This window comes from Carcharodon carcharias, chromosome 13, assembly GCF_017639515.1.
Source record: "Carcharodon carcharias isolate sCarCar2 chromosome 13, sCarCar2.pri, whole genome shotgun sequence".
Classification (NCBI taxonomy): Eukaryota; Metazoa; Chordata; class Chondrichthyes; order Lamniformes; family Lamnidae; genus Carcharodon; species Carcharodon carcharias.
In genome coordinates this window covers 5,696,223-5,710,164 of record NC_054479.1, presented here as the reverse complement: position 1 = coordinate 5,710,164, position 13,942 = coordinate 5,696,223, and the positions used below count along the sequence as shown (strand labels likewise).

The 13,942-nt window shown below is 43.1% G+C and overlaps 1 protein-coding gene across 12 annotated transcripts in view; it reads right to left on the bottom strand.

Moving 5' to 3' along the window:
* Positions 1-13,942, bottom strand: part of ep400 (E1A binding protein p400) — a 143,910-nt gene that overhangs the window by 89,726 nt on the left and 40,242 nt on the right. For 11 of the 12 annotated variants that reach the window (XM_041202555.1, XM_041202549.1, XM_041202552.1 and 8 more), the window contains 10 exons: positions 13,476-13,799; positions 10,805-10,990; positions 7,842-7,982; positions 5,769-5,850; positions 5,559-5,608; positions 5,201-5,273; positions 5,028-5,117; positions 4,388-4,504; positions 3,993-4,198; positions 3,729-3,906 (listed from right to left, as the gene is read on the bottom strand). In XM_041202555.1, coding sequence (XP_041058489.1) covers positions 3,729-3,906; positions 3,993-4,198; positions 4,388-4,504; positions 5,028-5,117; positions 5,201-5,273; positions 5,559-5,608; positions 5,769-5,850; positions 7,842-7,982; positions 10,805-10,990; positions 13,476-13,799 — 1,447 coding nt within the window. The remainder of the gene's footprint in view (positions 1-3,728; positions 3,907-3,992; positions 4,199-4,387; positions 4,505-5,027; positions 5,118-5,200; positions 5,274-5,558; positions 5,609-5,768; positions 5,851-7,841; positions 7,983-10,804; positions 10,991-13,475; positions 13,800-13,942) is intronic. The other variant, XM_041202553.1, reaches the window with a different exon arrangement.

Here is a 13,942-nt window from a genome sequence, read left to right as displayed (position 1 = left end):
TAAAGGCGTTATTACAGGGCACTTAGATAAATTCAAGGTAATCAGGCAGTGTGTCAACAAGGTTTTGTGAAAGGGAAATCGTGGCTAACCAATTTTTTGGAGTCCTTTAAAGTAGTAACAGGTGCTGTGGATAAAGGGGATCCAGTGGATGTACTGTATGCAGATTTTGAGAAGACATTTGATAAGGTGCCTCATCAAAGGTTGCTGCAGAAAATAACTCAGTGTAGGGGGTAACATATTGGCATGGGTAGAAGATTGGCTAGCTAACAGGAAACAGTCGGTATAAATGGGTCATTTTCTGGTTGGCAGGATGTGACAAGTGATGTGCTACAGGGATCAGTGCTGGGGCTTCAACTCTACAATTTATAGAAGAGACTGATGGTATAGTTGCTAAATTTGCTGATGACACAAAGACAGGCGGAAAGTAAGTTGTGAAGAGGACATAAGGAGACGACAAAAGGATATAGATAGGTTAGGTGAGTGTGCAAAGATCTGGCAAATTGAGTATAATGTGGAAAAATATGAGGGGCTGTCCACTTTGGCAGGACAAATAAAAAAGAAGCATATTATCTAAATGGTAAGAGATTACAGAGCTCTGAGACTCAGAGGGATTTGGGTTCCTCATGAATCACAAAGTTAGAATGTCGGTGCAGCAAGTAATTAGCAAAGCTAATAAATGTTATTGCAAGGGGAACTGAATACAAGAGTAGGGAAGTTATGCTTCAGTTATACAGGACTTTGGTGAGACCACATCTGGAGTACTGCATACAGTCCTGGTCTCCACGTTTAAGGAAAGATGTAAACGCACTGGAAGCAGTTCAGAGGTTTACTATATTAATAACTAGAATGGGGGGGTTGTCTTATGAGGAAAGGCTGGAGTTTAAAAGAGTAAGTGGTGGGTGACTTGACTGAAACGTACAAGATCCTGAGGGGACTTGACAGGGTGGATGCGGAGAGGATGTTTCCTCTTGTGGGAGAATCGAGAACTAGGGGGTCACTGTTTAAAAATAAGAGGTCGCCCATTTAAGACAAAAATGAGGAATTATTTTTTCGTTCGGAGGTCAGTGAGACTTTGGAACGCACTTCCTCAAAAGGTAGTTGAGGCACGGTCTTTGAATACCTTTAAAGCAGAAGTAGATAGATTCTTGATGAGCAAGGGGCGGTGGGGGGGGGGGGGGGGGGGGGGGTGTGAAAGGTTATCAGGGATAGGGAAGAATGTGAAGTTGAGTTAAAATTAGATCAGCCATGGTCTTACTGATTGGCGCAGCAGGCTTGAGGGGCTGAGTGGCCTACTCCTGCTCCTAATTCATATGTTCGTATGAATGCTGCATATTCTCAAATAAAGTCATTCCTGATGCAAAGTCACAAGAGCAACTTCAATCTCTCTCTCTCTCTCTTTCAGATACTAAGGGCAGAATTTTTTGCCTGTCGGGCGGGCAGGCCCAAACCAATCGCAGGCAGGCGCGGAGCCAATCGCTGCCAGTGAAGCAGGCCGCGCCACCATTTTACATGGGCGGGCCAACTAAGGCTCACCCAGCGTGACGTCCGCCAGGAAGCGCTCTGCGCTCCCTGTGCGGGCGGGGGGAATCCCCAAAATCGAGAGTGCGCTCTTTCGCGCATGCGCACATCTCCCTGAGGCTAAGTGTACAATGTCACATGAGTTGGGACATGTTCATAATTTACAGAACAACTTTATTACAATTTTTAAAACCTTACATGAAACCTCATCCCACCGCTGGATGAGGTTTCATGTTTTCTCTATTTGCCGCCAGGGCTCCTGGCTGAACTGACAACCTTATGGTTGGACGGGCAGGTCCTTTAATTGTATAACTGATCCTGTCAATGGCCTCAAGTGGCCATTGACAGGTCGGTTGGCCTGTAGCTGATTCTGTTGCGCCCCCGCCTTCCTGAAAATTTAAATGGGGCGTGGTGACGTCGGGGGTTCCGCCTGATGTTGTCCCGCGTCATGTTACGCATCGGCAAGTGGGCCCCACCTCCTGCTCACCGACGGCAAAATTCTGCCCTAAGTGATTTGTTGTCCATCTTAGTCATTTTCTCTCTTGAAGAGTCTGCTCTCTTGCCCACATGTCTGTCCTTGGCTTGCTGCATTGTTCCAGTGAAGCCCAACGCAAACTGGAGGAACAACACCTCATCTTCCGACTAGGGACTTTACAGCCTTCCGGACTGAATATTGAATTCAACAACTTTAGGTCGTGAGCTCCCTCCCCCATCCCCACCCCCTTTCTGTTTCCCCCTTCCTTTTTTTTTCCAATAAATTATAAAGATTTTCCTTTTCCCACCTATTTCCATTATAAAAAAAACAAACCCCCACTAGAGCTATACCTTGAGTGCCCTACCATCCATTCCTAATTAGCACATTCGTTTAGATAATATCACCAACTTTAACACCTATGTGTTCCATTGTACTATTGTCGTTGACATCTTTTGATGATCTGCTTCTATCACTGCTTGTTTGTCCCTACAACCACACCCCCCCTCCCTCCACCTCTCTCTCTCTATCTCTCCGCCCCCCTACACACACACCTTAAACCAGCTTATATTTCAACTCTTTCTTGGACTCGAACTCAAGTTCTGTCGAAGGGTCATGAGGACTCGAAACGTCAACTCTTTTCTTCTCCGCCGATGCTGCCGGACCTGCAGAGTTTTTCCAGGTAATTCTGTTTTTGTTTTAGTCATTTTCTGCTTTGCTAAGCACAGAGGGCAAACTGCTTAGTGCATGAATATGTGCAGATACCATCATTTCTAGCACAGTGGTAATGAAGAGAGTTGAGTGAACCTGCTCAATCTGCAGCAGTGGGTGGGTAGGCAGGCTGGGATGAAAATGAGGGAGACATCACTTACGGCGGTAATAATTTTAACAAAATTGAGAGTGAGTGTCAAATACTTAACCCTTGCTACTATTCCGCCAGCAAAAAAAAAATCTAGGTTGCCTCTCCCAATACAGCACTGAGGGAGTGCTGCACTGTTAAAAGTGCCATTTTTAGATGAGACATTAAACCACTATCCCATCCGCCCTTTCAGGCAGGAGTGAAAGGTCCCACAGCTTCTATTTGAAGAGCAGCAAAGGAGTTCTCCCTCCAGTGTCCTGGTGCTCAACCAACATTACTAAAAACAAATTATCTGGTCATTCACTCCACTGCTGTTTGTGGAGCTTCACTCTGTGCAAACTGGCTGTCTTGTTTCCCTACACTGACTATATTTCAAAAGTACGTCATTGACTACAAAACATTTGCAATGTCCTGAAGGTTTGAAAGGCACTGTATGAATACAAGTCTGTTTAAGAAACACAAAGGCTTACATTCAGCCTGAAAATATACTGAAAATGACACGAGATAGGCACACCAGCAGAGTTGCCATACTGACCGATATCGCCAAGTCCAGTTTCAGTCAACTCTTTTCAATACCACTGAGCTAGAAATGGTATCTGCACATATTCATGCACTAAGCAGACTGCCTTCTGTGCAAAGCAAAAACAGAAAACGACTAAGATGGACAGCAAATCTCTTAGCTTCTGAAAGAGGGAGAGAGATTAAAGTTGCACTTGTGACCTTACAAGCCCATTCTGCTGCTCTGCTATCATGCTTAGCTGTCTACCAAAACAAAATGCACTTTTTCAATTGTATGTATCAAAGCAATCGGGTTACAGCTTGTGCACAGAAAATATTCAGATTTGAGCTCTGCGTTTATCCTTCTTGTATCCATCTTACCTTCATTCGCGGCGAGATGGGCTAGAAAACCAATGATCTGCACAGTTTTGCCTAATCGTGAATCGTCAGCCAAAATCCCATTTAGCTTTCTTCTATGCAAAGCAGCTAGCCAATCAATGCCAATCTGCTGATATTCCCGAAGAGTCCCATGAAGCAAGAAAGGAGCAGCATTTCTCACCTGTCAAAGAAAAGGTTTGTATACTGAACACACTTGTGCATCAAAAAGCCGCTTAGCTGTACAATCATCCCAAGAAAGGCAATTACCGAGGATGCATAACGAGCTGTGCCCTTTGGCAGGAGGGGTTCAGCAGCAGCGGAAACCTCAGCGATATCCTTTCTTGGCCTCCTCCCCTCAGTTGGATTGGTGTTTACTCTCTCCACTGCCCTGTACTGGTCTACGCTCAGCAAGGAATCGATTGCCACCTCTTGCTCCAGATTGTCAAATTCAGCAGCAAACTCGTCTTCTATTTCTGAAATACAGAGTCTCATTGGTATCCACGTCAAACTGAGTTGCAAAATATCCAAGTGATTTGTGTTAATCACACAGGAACAAGGAAAATTGAAGGAAACGAGTCTTAAATTTATCACGCGCTGGTCAAGTCACATATTAATTATACTCATTCACAAATCTTCTTAAAGCACTTTATGAGGTAACAAACCTTCGTCCTCCTCATAGTCGTCATCTTCACTGTCAGAAGAATCTGGAGCTGGCCAGTTAAAGTTTTCTGAATAAGCACCAGCATACTGCCTAACAAGGTCTTCCAGAGGGATTTCAGCTGGAAGCAAATTAAATAATAATTGCACTTGAAAATAGGAACATGAGGCCATTTAGCCCCTGAAGGCTGCTCACCATTCATGAGATCATGGCTGATCTGTACTTCAACTCCATTTACTTACTTTAGCTCTATATCCCTCGGTTCCCCTGCCTATCAAGAAATCTATCCATCTCAGTCATGAAAGTTCCTACTCGTCTGCCAGCAGCCACAGCCTACTGAGGGTGAGATTTTACAGATTTCTACCACATTTTCTGTGTAAACGTCGTTTCCTGATTTTCCTCCTAGCTCTACTTTAAATATTATATCCACTCATTCTTGATCCCCACAGAGAAAATATGTTTTCCTATTGAATCCCTTTACCATTTAAGTAACTCAATGAGGTGACCTTTCAACAATCTAAACTCAAACCAAGTTTATGCAAACTGTTGTATAATTTAACCCTGCCAGGTGTGGTAAGGTTGAATCGCCACTGCACCCTCTCCCAAGGTTCTTCTAATTACAGTGATGAAAGTGGCCTGATTACCTTGTTTAGCTAAATCTGCCAATTCAGTCTGATGGTCGACGATGCCTTCAATGGCCTCCTGTTCTTCAATTGTCTCTTCACAGTCTTCCACTAAAAATGAAAGTTGGAACAGTTTTATTTTCATTTGCAAGCAGATAGGCCCTTTCACAGCAGACAACAGCCTATCAACAAACCTGCTTCCACAGCAGCCTCAATCCCAGCAAACGAATCAGTGGCTTTCCTGTTGCTTTCACTGCCCAATGGATCCTATAAGTTAGAAATAACCAACTTTACACATCAGCATTTTTCGTGTTTTAACTGTTACAAGGATTACAACAAAAAAAAACTTCCTCAGTAAATGCTGAAGTGCTTGCCCCATATTGATGAGGGCTCCATATTAGATCATTAAATAAAATACAGAAATCTCTATAATGCTTGGTTTAGTCCTTTATCCAAACTTTTTTTATACATACTGGACAGCGCCCTATAAATGCTTCTGTAACATCACCGTCTAAGCAGTTTAATATACAAATGATCCATTTGGAAACTTACTATGTCGCTCAGCTTTTCTGACTTGGGCCATGGAGATACAGAGTTTTGACCTGAAAAGAAATTAGCCAAACGTTACAAATACTGTACTCTTAATATTTACCCAAGTTTAAAGTCAACAAATAACTTTGATATTTTTGCTCTTTGTGTTTGAAACTGCCCACAAATAAACCTAATAATTTTTTTTTTAAAATGCTGAACCATATTCTTAACCTCTGTTTGATGATTCTCTTCGTAAATGTAATGCTTTTCTCCGCTGCTCTTCCATATAAAGCTGCAATTTAACTTCTACAACCTGAAAAGAAAATGCAAAATTTAAAAAACAGTCTTCACATTTCGTACACAAGGCGTTTTCTATATTATGCTGTGATGGGGCAAAAAATATTTTTTCATTGCCATGGGGTCCACCTAAAAAACTTCAACCTAAAAAAAAACCTAAAAAATTTCATCCTCACATTCGCATCTGTGCAAATAATCAGGCGCTAGAAAACACAAACAGTGGCATTTATATCGTGCCTTCAATGTAGAAAAACAGCTCAAGACACTTAACAGACACAATCGGGCAAAAATGGATACTGAATCAAGTAAAGAGATATTAAGAGGGTTCACCATAAGTTTGGTCAATGTGGTGGGTCTTAATGGAGGGAGATGTTGAGACAGAGGTTTAACGTCAGAGTGCATAAAGAGCAGTGATGGCACAATTTACAGTTCCCATTAGGCTTCTTAAAGTGGTCTGTCAGACACAGAACTTCCAATAAGCACAGCTAACTAGGCACTTCCTCAAATCCTCTTCTAAGACTTCCAAGATCATTTGTTTCCCTCATTCCAACTAGCCCCAAATGCCTGATCAAGGTCAAACAGATTAAAGAAACCAAATGCTGTGTTCCACAACTACGAATAACAAAAGCGTCATCACACCGGGAACGATTCATCATATCTTCAGCCTCAGGTTTTTTATATTCATTCATGCAATGTGGGCATCGCTGGCTATGCTAGCATTTATTACCCTTCCCTAATTGCTCTGGAGAAGGTGGTGGTGAGCTGCCCTCTTGAATCACTGCAGCCCATGTTGTGTAGGTACACCCACAGGGCTGTTAGGAAGGGTGTCCCAGGACTTTGACCCAGCGACAGTGAAGGAACAGTAATATATTTCCCAGTGAGGATTGTGGGTGGCTTGGAGGGAAACTTGCAGGTAGTGGCGTTCCCATGTGTCTGCTGCCCATGTCCTTCTGGATGGTAGTGGTCATGGATTTGGAAGGTGCTGTCAAAGGAGCCTTAGTGAGTTTCTGCAATGCACATTGTAGGTGGAACACACTGCTGCTACTGTGCGTCAGTGATGGAGGGAGTGAACGTTTGTGGATGGGGAGCCAATCAAGCAGGCTGCTTTGTCCTGGATGATGTCAAGCTTCTTGAGTGTTGTTGGAGCTGCACTCATCCAGGCAAGTGAAGAGTATTCTATCACACTCCTGACTTGTGCCTCGGGCAGACTTTGGGGAGTCAGGTGAATTACTCGCTGCAGGATTCCTAGCCTCTGGCCTGGTCTTGTAGCCACAGCATTTATATGGCTCATCCAGTTCAGTTTCTGGTCAATGGTAATCCCCAGGATGTTGATAGTGGGGGCATTCAGCAATGGTAATGTCATTGAATGTCATGGGGTGGTGGTTAGACTCTCTCTTGTTAGAGAGGGTCATTGTCTGGCACTTGTGTGGCGCGAAATGTTACTTGTCACTTGTCATCCCAAGCCTGGATATTGTCCAGGTCTTGCTTCTTTTGGATACGGACTGTTTCAGTATCTGAGGAGTTGCAAATAGTGCTGAACATTGTGTAATCACCAGTGAGCATCCCCACTTCTGACCTTACGATGGAAGGATGGTCACTGATGAAGCAGCTGAAGTTGGTTGGGCCTAGGACCAACTCCATGATTTAGGGGGGTAATACCAGAACCGAGAACTGGACAGCTGAAGGCACAGACACCAATGGTAGAGGTAATGTTAACTGGGGATGCTCAAGGGTCTCCATGCACTATGGTCTCTGCTACATGCATGATAAAACATCACCAAGAGATACAGGCACCAATTTTGTTTCAACAGCACTTTCAGGCTTCTCAAAATGCCAAACAAATCTGGCATGTTGTCAGGCACGATTTGGGAAACCTGACAGGAGTTAATATTTGAGGTGACAGATCTGTTATGTTATTTCTGGCACTTGTTGGAACAGGTCTATATTTGTGGCTGATTAAAGCCCAACCAATCTTAAGTAATGATCATGAACATTTAAATATTTTACCTTTTCAATATTACACCAAAATTGCAAGACATCTCTAGCAACCAAAGCAGCTTTTCGCCTTAGTTTGGCATGTTCTTCTTTTTTTGCTCTTTCTTCATTCAGCTTCTGTTCTTCATGATGACGCACAACGGTTCGCGCAAGCTAGTTGCAAAGGAGAATTGCAAAGGTTGTTTTATAGAGTCAATATCATAGATAATCTAAATTGTAAGTTAAGTGAAACAGCTAGAGGAATTTATTGCACCCGTAACATTTATGTTCCTTTCAAAGTTGCTGCCTATAATACTTACATATACAATGCATTCAATGCTAATGTTTACTGAGCTACAAAACATTAATTCTGTTAATTATAAAAGAAAGAACTTGCATTTATGTCACAGAATTTACCCACACACACCCACCCCAAACTGGAAACACCTTGCCCATGTTTACCCTAGCAAACCTGTCCATAATTTTAAAGACCTCTATAAGGTGACCTAGGTTTCTCAGTTCAAGAAAAAGGCTTTAATTTATACAGCTCCATTCACAACCTGAAAGGTGCATTAAGTAAAAAGCTCATACTTCTGCTCCTATTTCATATGTTCATAATGTTATAATTTCTTACAAGGGGAAGGGGAATTGAATATAAGAGGGTCGTTCCAAGGCTTCACAGCTGACCTCTGAAATTTCACAGTCAGCAGCACACAGTTGCATCCATCAAGTCACCGATGCCCTTTTTGCTAGGTTAGGGTAGTTTATCTCATTCGAGACAGACGCTGCATCACAGACACAGAGGGTGACAGGACTTTCCTCGGTTGCAGGCCTCCCACAGGGGAGGGTGTGGTCGACTGCATCAACATGGTGATAAGGGCATATGTGCAAAATTTGGAGATGTGCATTAATTGAAAGGGGTATAATTCTTTAAATGTCTAACTCCTCTGTGACCACCACAAGTGGTTTCTGCATGTGTGTACCCGCTACCCTGCCAGTTGCCACGATTTGTTCATCCCAAGGGAATCTGAGCTGCCACAAATGCTCCAACTGATTCCCCAGGTGGATGGATGGATACTTGGAGATAAAGGTATCCTTTGAAAATGTGGCTTCTCACACCCCTCAGCCAACCACAGACCCAACTGCAGAGAAAGTACAACGTGAGGCACTTCCAAACAAGGACACTAATGGAACAGGCCTTTGGCCTACTAAAGATGAGGTGCCTCGACACTCATCGGGGCAATAAAGTATGCATCTCACAGAATGTCCAAACTCACTCTAGTCTGCTGCATGCACCACAACTTGGCGCCGAGAGGAGGTTTAACATTGGACTTGGAGGAGGCCGAGAAAGGGAGCCCCTCCCCAGATGAGGAACAGCAGGAGGAGGAGAAAATATTCCACGCAGAGGAGGAGAGTGAGGATGAAGGCCAAGGAGGAGGATCCCAGGGACGAGGGAGGCTGCATCGCCATAGATACTATAAGGAATCCATGCCGGACACCATCATGGCCAGAGACCTCCTGATACAACAGCACTTCACATGATGGGAACCTTCCATGAGTGCGGAGGCAGGCCTAGAAAGCATTTGAGATGCCAAGGTATTAGAAACATCCTACATATGAGGATTGATGAAGGCCAACTGCATACAATGCTCAGGTGGTGGGTGAGACATTAAAACTTTTGACTGTATGGAAAGTCCAATATTCTGTCAATACCTTGGAAATAGTTAACATTTTGCACAGATAAGCATTTTTTTGTGATCTAGAACTGTGTGTGCAAGGATGCAGATGCTACCCAGGCGATAGTGACAGAGGAGGAAACTGTCATTAGAAGGGTTCAGATTTGATTAGGAGGTGGTATTGGATAAACTGTCGCTACTTAAAGTTGACAAGGAATTGGATGAGATGCATCCAAGGATACTGAAGGAAGTGAGAATAGAAATTGTAGGGGCACTGGCCATAATCTTTTAGTCTTCCCTAGACTCAGGGGAGCTGCCAGAGAGCTGGAGAATAGCAAACATTGCATCCCTCCTCAAGAAAAGTTGTAAGGATAAGCCCAGCAATTACAGGCCAGTCAGTTTAACTTTGGTGGTGGGGAACCTTCTAGAAACAATTATTCAGATTAGAATTAATAGTCACATGGAAAATGTAGGTTGATTAGAAAGAGCCAGCTTGGATTTCTTGAGGGAGCTGGGGAAACAGTTCAGGGAAGGTTTACTAAACTAATAGCTGGATTGGGAGGGCTACCTTATGACAAAAGGCTGGACAGGCTAGGCTTGTATCCACTGGAGTTTAGAAGAGCAAGAGGCATCTTGATTGAAACCTTTAAGATGCTGAGGGGACTTGACAGAGTGGATGTAGAAAGGATGTTTCTTCTTGTGGGAGCATTTAGAATTCGGGGTCACTGTTTCAAAATAAAGTGTTGCCATTTAGGACAGGGATGAGGAAATTTTTTTTCTCTCAGAGGGTTGAGAGACTTTGGAATTCTCTTCCTCAAAAGGTGGTTGAGGCAGAGCCCTTGAATATTTTTAAGGCAGAGTTAGATAGATTTTTGATAAGCGAGGGGGAGAAAGGTTACTGGGGGGGGGGGGTGGAGTTGAGGTTAAAATCAGGTCAGCCATGATCTTATTGAATGGCAGAGCAGGCTCGAGGGGCTGAGTGACCTACTCCTGCCCCTAATTCGTATTTTCGTATGTACCTCAAAACATCTCCAAGCACTTCACGGCCAATTAAGTATTTCTCAAGGCTTCAGGGATCTAAAACCCATTTCTCAAGCAGTACTTCCAAAACCTGACCAATAGGTCAGTCACCTCAAGCGTTATTTATGGATGTTGCTGAATGTTAACCGGCTGGTGTGTTTACCCATACAAGAAGAGTAACGGCACTTTAAAATTAATTCCATGGTTGTGAGGTATCCTGAGAGATGTGATAAGGGGCTGTAGATTTGCACATTCTTCGTTTCTCCCTATTAATGCACTTAAGGTCAGACACAAGTTTACCTTTTTAGCAATGCCCATCTTCCACCTTCTTTCTTGAGCAAAGTCTGCGGCCATCCACTGCATTTCCTCCAGCAGATAGTCCCAGTGAGATTTCGGCCGTGGTGCTTCCTGCAGTCGTGGCAGTCTTCTCATTGACCACAATCCCTCTTTCCTAAGTTCAGCAATTCGTTGATGTATCTGATTTTCCTATTAGTGAAAAAGGTGATAGGGCTGAATTAACAATGTCCATGTAGAGCTACGGGGAAAGAGCAGGGGAGTGGGACTAATTAAAGACATCCTTCAGAGAGCCAGCACACGTACCGTGTGATTCTACAATATAATACCCCAGCTGTCATGTACTGGATAGTTCAATGGATGAACAGTATGTCCTTTCAAATCTCAAACTACGTTCGAATTGACTCAAGGTGATTGAGAAAAAGTAGTTTCCTTGCTGCTTCCAAAGTGAAATCAGTCAAACTATTTGCTTGTCCAGGCCTTGGAAGTCATGTGTAACATTTCCAATTATGTACAGTACCTCAGATTTATTGATACCAGCAAAGCTTGGTGTTCTGATTCATAATCTACCACAGACAATGAGGCAACAGACCTTTCCAAATCAGCCGGCCACAACATAAAAACCGGGACAAGCCAGCAGGTGAGATATCTAATTACTTGCACAGGCTCAGCTCGCACTCCCCTGGATACAGAAGATTAACATTTGATCTAATTGAAGTGTTTATGAGGAGTGAAGGGTTTGAAATAGAAAGATAGAAACAAACTATTTCCTCTGGTGGGGGAGCCTGGAACAAAGGGGCAGAACCTTAGAGAAAATTAAAGCCGAGGCATTCAGGGCTGATATCAAGAAGCACTTCTTTACATAAAAGTTAGTGGAAATCTGAAACTCTCGCTCTCTAAGAAAGCTGTTTAGGCTTGGCATCAATTCAAAATTTCAAAACCGCGTTTGATGAATCTTTGTTAGGCAAAGGGTATTATAAGTTATGGAGCCAAAGGCAGATACACGGAGTTAAGATACAGATCAATCACGATCTAACTGAAGGGCTGAATGTCCAGCTCGTGTTCCTATGTTCCTAAATTTAAGTGCAAGTAGAACCGAGTTGTCTGAACTTCGAGAGCCAGAAAGCTGCTCTTGGGAATGTGGGGTTGCGAATTACACATCCCTCTGTACTGGAGGAGAGGAGTTAAAGCATAAAACTGTCCACAATTGCCCATGAGTTGGCCAACTCTCTTCAAGAAGTTAATTGGTGATATCACATGTTGAAACATCACACTGGTGCAATAACATAAAGGTGACCCAATGCATAGGTCATATTCAGCCCCCAAGCCTTGGAAATACTGTTCCTGAAGCCCACTCACTCAGTGTTACTTGAAGTGAAACTCGTTCATATTCTTTTTGAATGTTATGGAGATTTAGAAAGGGCTACTGCCTGATTGATATTTAATAGATCCTAAAATTTGTTGCAACTTGAGATCTATGCAGAATAAAGGGTGTGGTTTTAAACCTCATGTCACCTCCCAGCCTTAGTATAAACCACAAGCCTGGCCTGGGAATCAGAAATGTTACTTGCTCCAGCACTTCTATTCCCATCCACATTAAATTGTCCAATTCAGCTGAGTGCTGACAATCTACAAAACATAGGTGGTCTACAGATTTACAAATGGGGAGGTGATGGCAGCATAGTGGTATTGTCACTGGACTAGTATTCTAGAGGCTCAGGGTAATGCTCTGGGGACCAGGTTTGAATCCCACCATGGCAGATGGTGAAATTTTAATTCAATAAAAATCTGGAATTATCTGATGACAACCATGAAGCCATTGCCAATTGTCATAAAAACCCATCCGGTTCACTAACGTCCTTTAGGGAAGGAAATCTGTCACCCTTACCTGGTCTGGCCTACATGTAGTTCCAGACCCACAGCAATGTGGCTGACTCTTAAATGTCCTTTGAACAAGGTGAATTAGGGGTTGGCAATAAATGCTGGCCTGGCCAGTGACGCCCGCATCTCATGAACGAATAATAAAAGCTTTTTTTTTTAAATGTCTATGTGCTTAATACCTTGGATGGTGCTGCATACTTATACCAGGTCAGAGATATAACCCCTTCAAGGGGTGGATGGAACACTGCATGTACAGCTATGTGCCCATTCACTTGAAAAAAACATTCTAAAATACAGTTTTAAAAAAATTTCATTCAGCTCTGCTACAGCACTTGACACCAGGAACAGAAGGGGCGAGAGAATACATGTCAACAGAACAACATCCTCTAGCTTCCTTTCCCAAGAAATCATCTTAATCTGGCCTTCCAGTGTACTGCAAGCAAAAAAATGGATGTCACATTCTTAAATTAAAATTGGACAGTTTAAACTATACAAGTTTTCAATGTGTGGACAAAAAATACATAGAATTATACAGAATATTATAGAACAGGAGCAGGCCATTTGACACAACTGGTCTGTGCCAGTGTTTATGCTCCACACCTTACTGTGTCTCACCTAGCAACATATCTTCCCATTCCTTTCTTACTGATGTAAAAGCTAAACAATCAAGTTATTTGACTAGATTTCGATGCCTTAATCTGCTCAAAAGAAAAAAAAAAAATCGCACGGTTCAAGAAACCCTTTACAAACTGGACAGAAAGCTTTAAACAGCTAAATTACAAACCATTGTTCCTACCTGTTTAACTTGTTCAACAACTTTATCTTGTGCATTTGAGGCGCTATCCTGTGAAACTGGTGATGAATTCTGTAACACCGCTTGAGTTTTAGGTGGTGCTGTGACGGATAAGCTAACCAGCCCCGCTTGCTTGGACTGCGAGATTGGTGACCCTGGCCTGTTTGCAGCCAGGGGAGTCCTATTAGTCAATGCTTGATGTACAGGAGCAGAGGATATTGTCCCTGAAAGGGTCACTTGTGGCACGGATGAGGTAGGCAGTGAATTGGCAATCAATCGTTGGCATGCCTGGCCAGAGTCGCTTGTCGATCGCATCAACGTCACAGTCTATACAAAATCAGAAGTGCAAAAATAAAATGGTCACAAAACAAATATTCATATTTTCTATAGATCAGTGAAGTCTTAGCATAAATACCACAACACCTACTTATATTACTCTAGCAGTCACAGGCACTTCAAGAGCGCTTTCC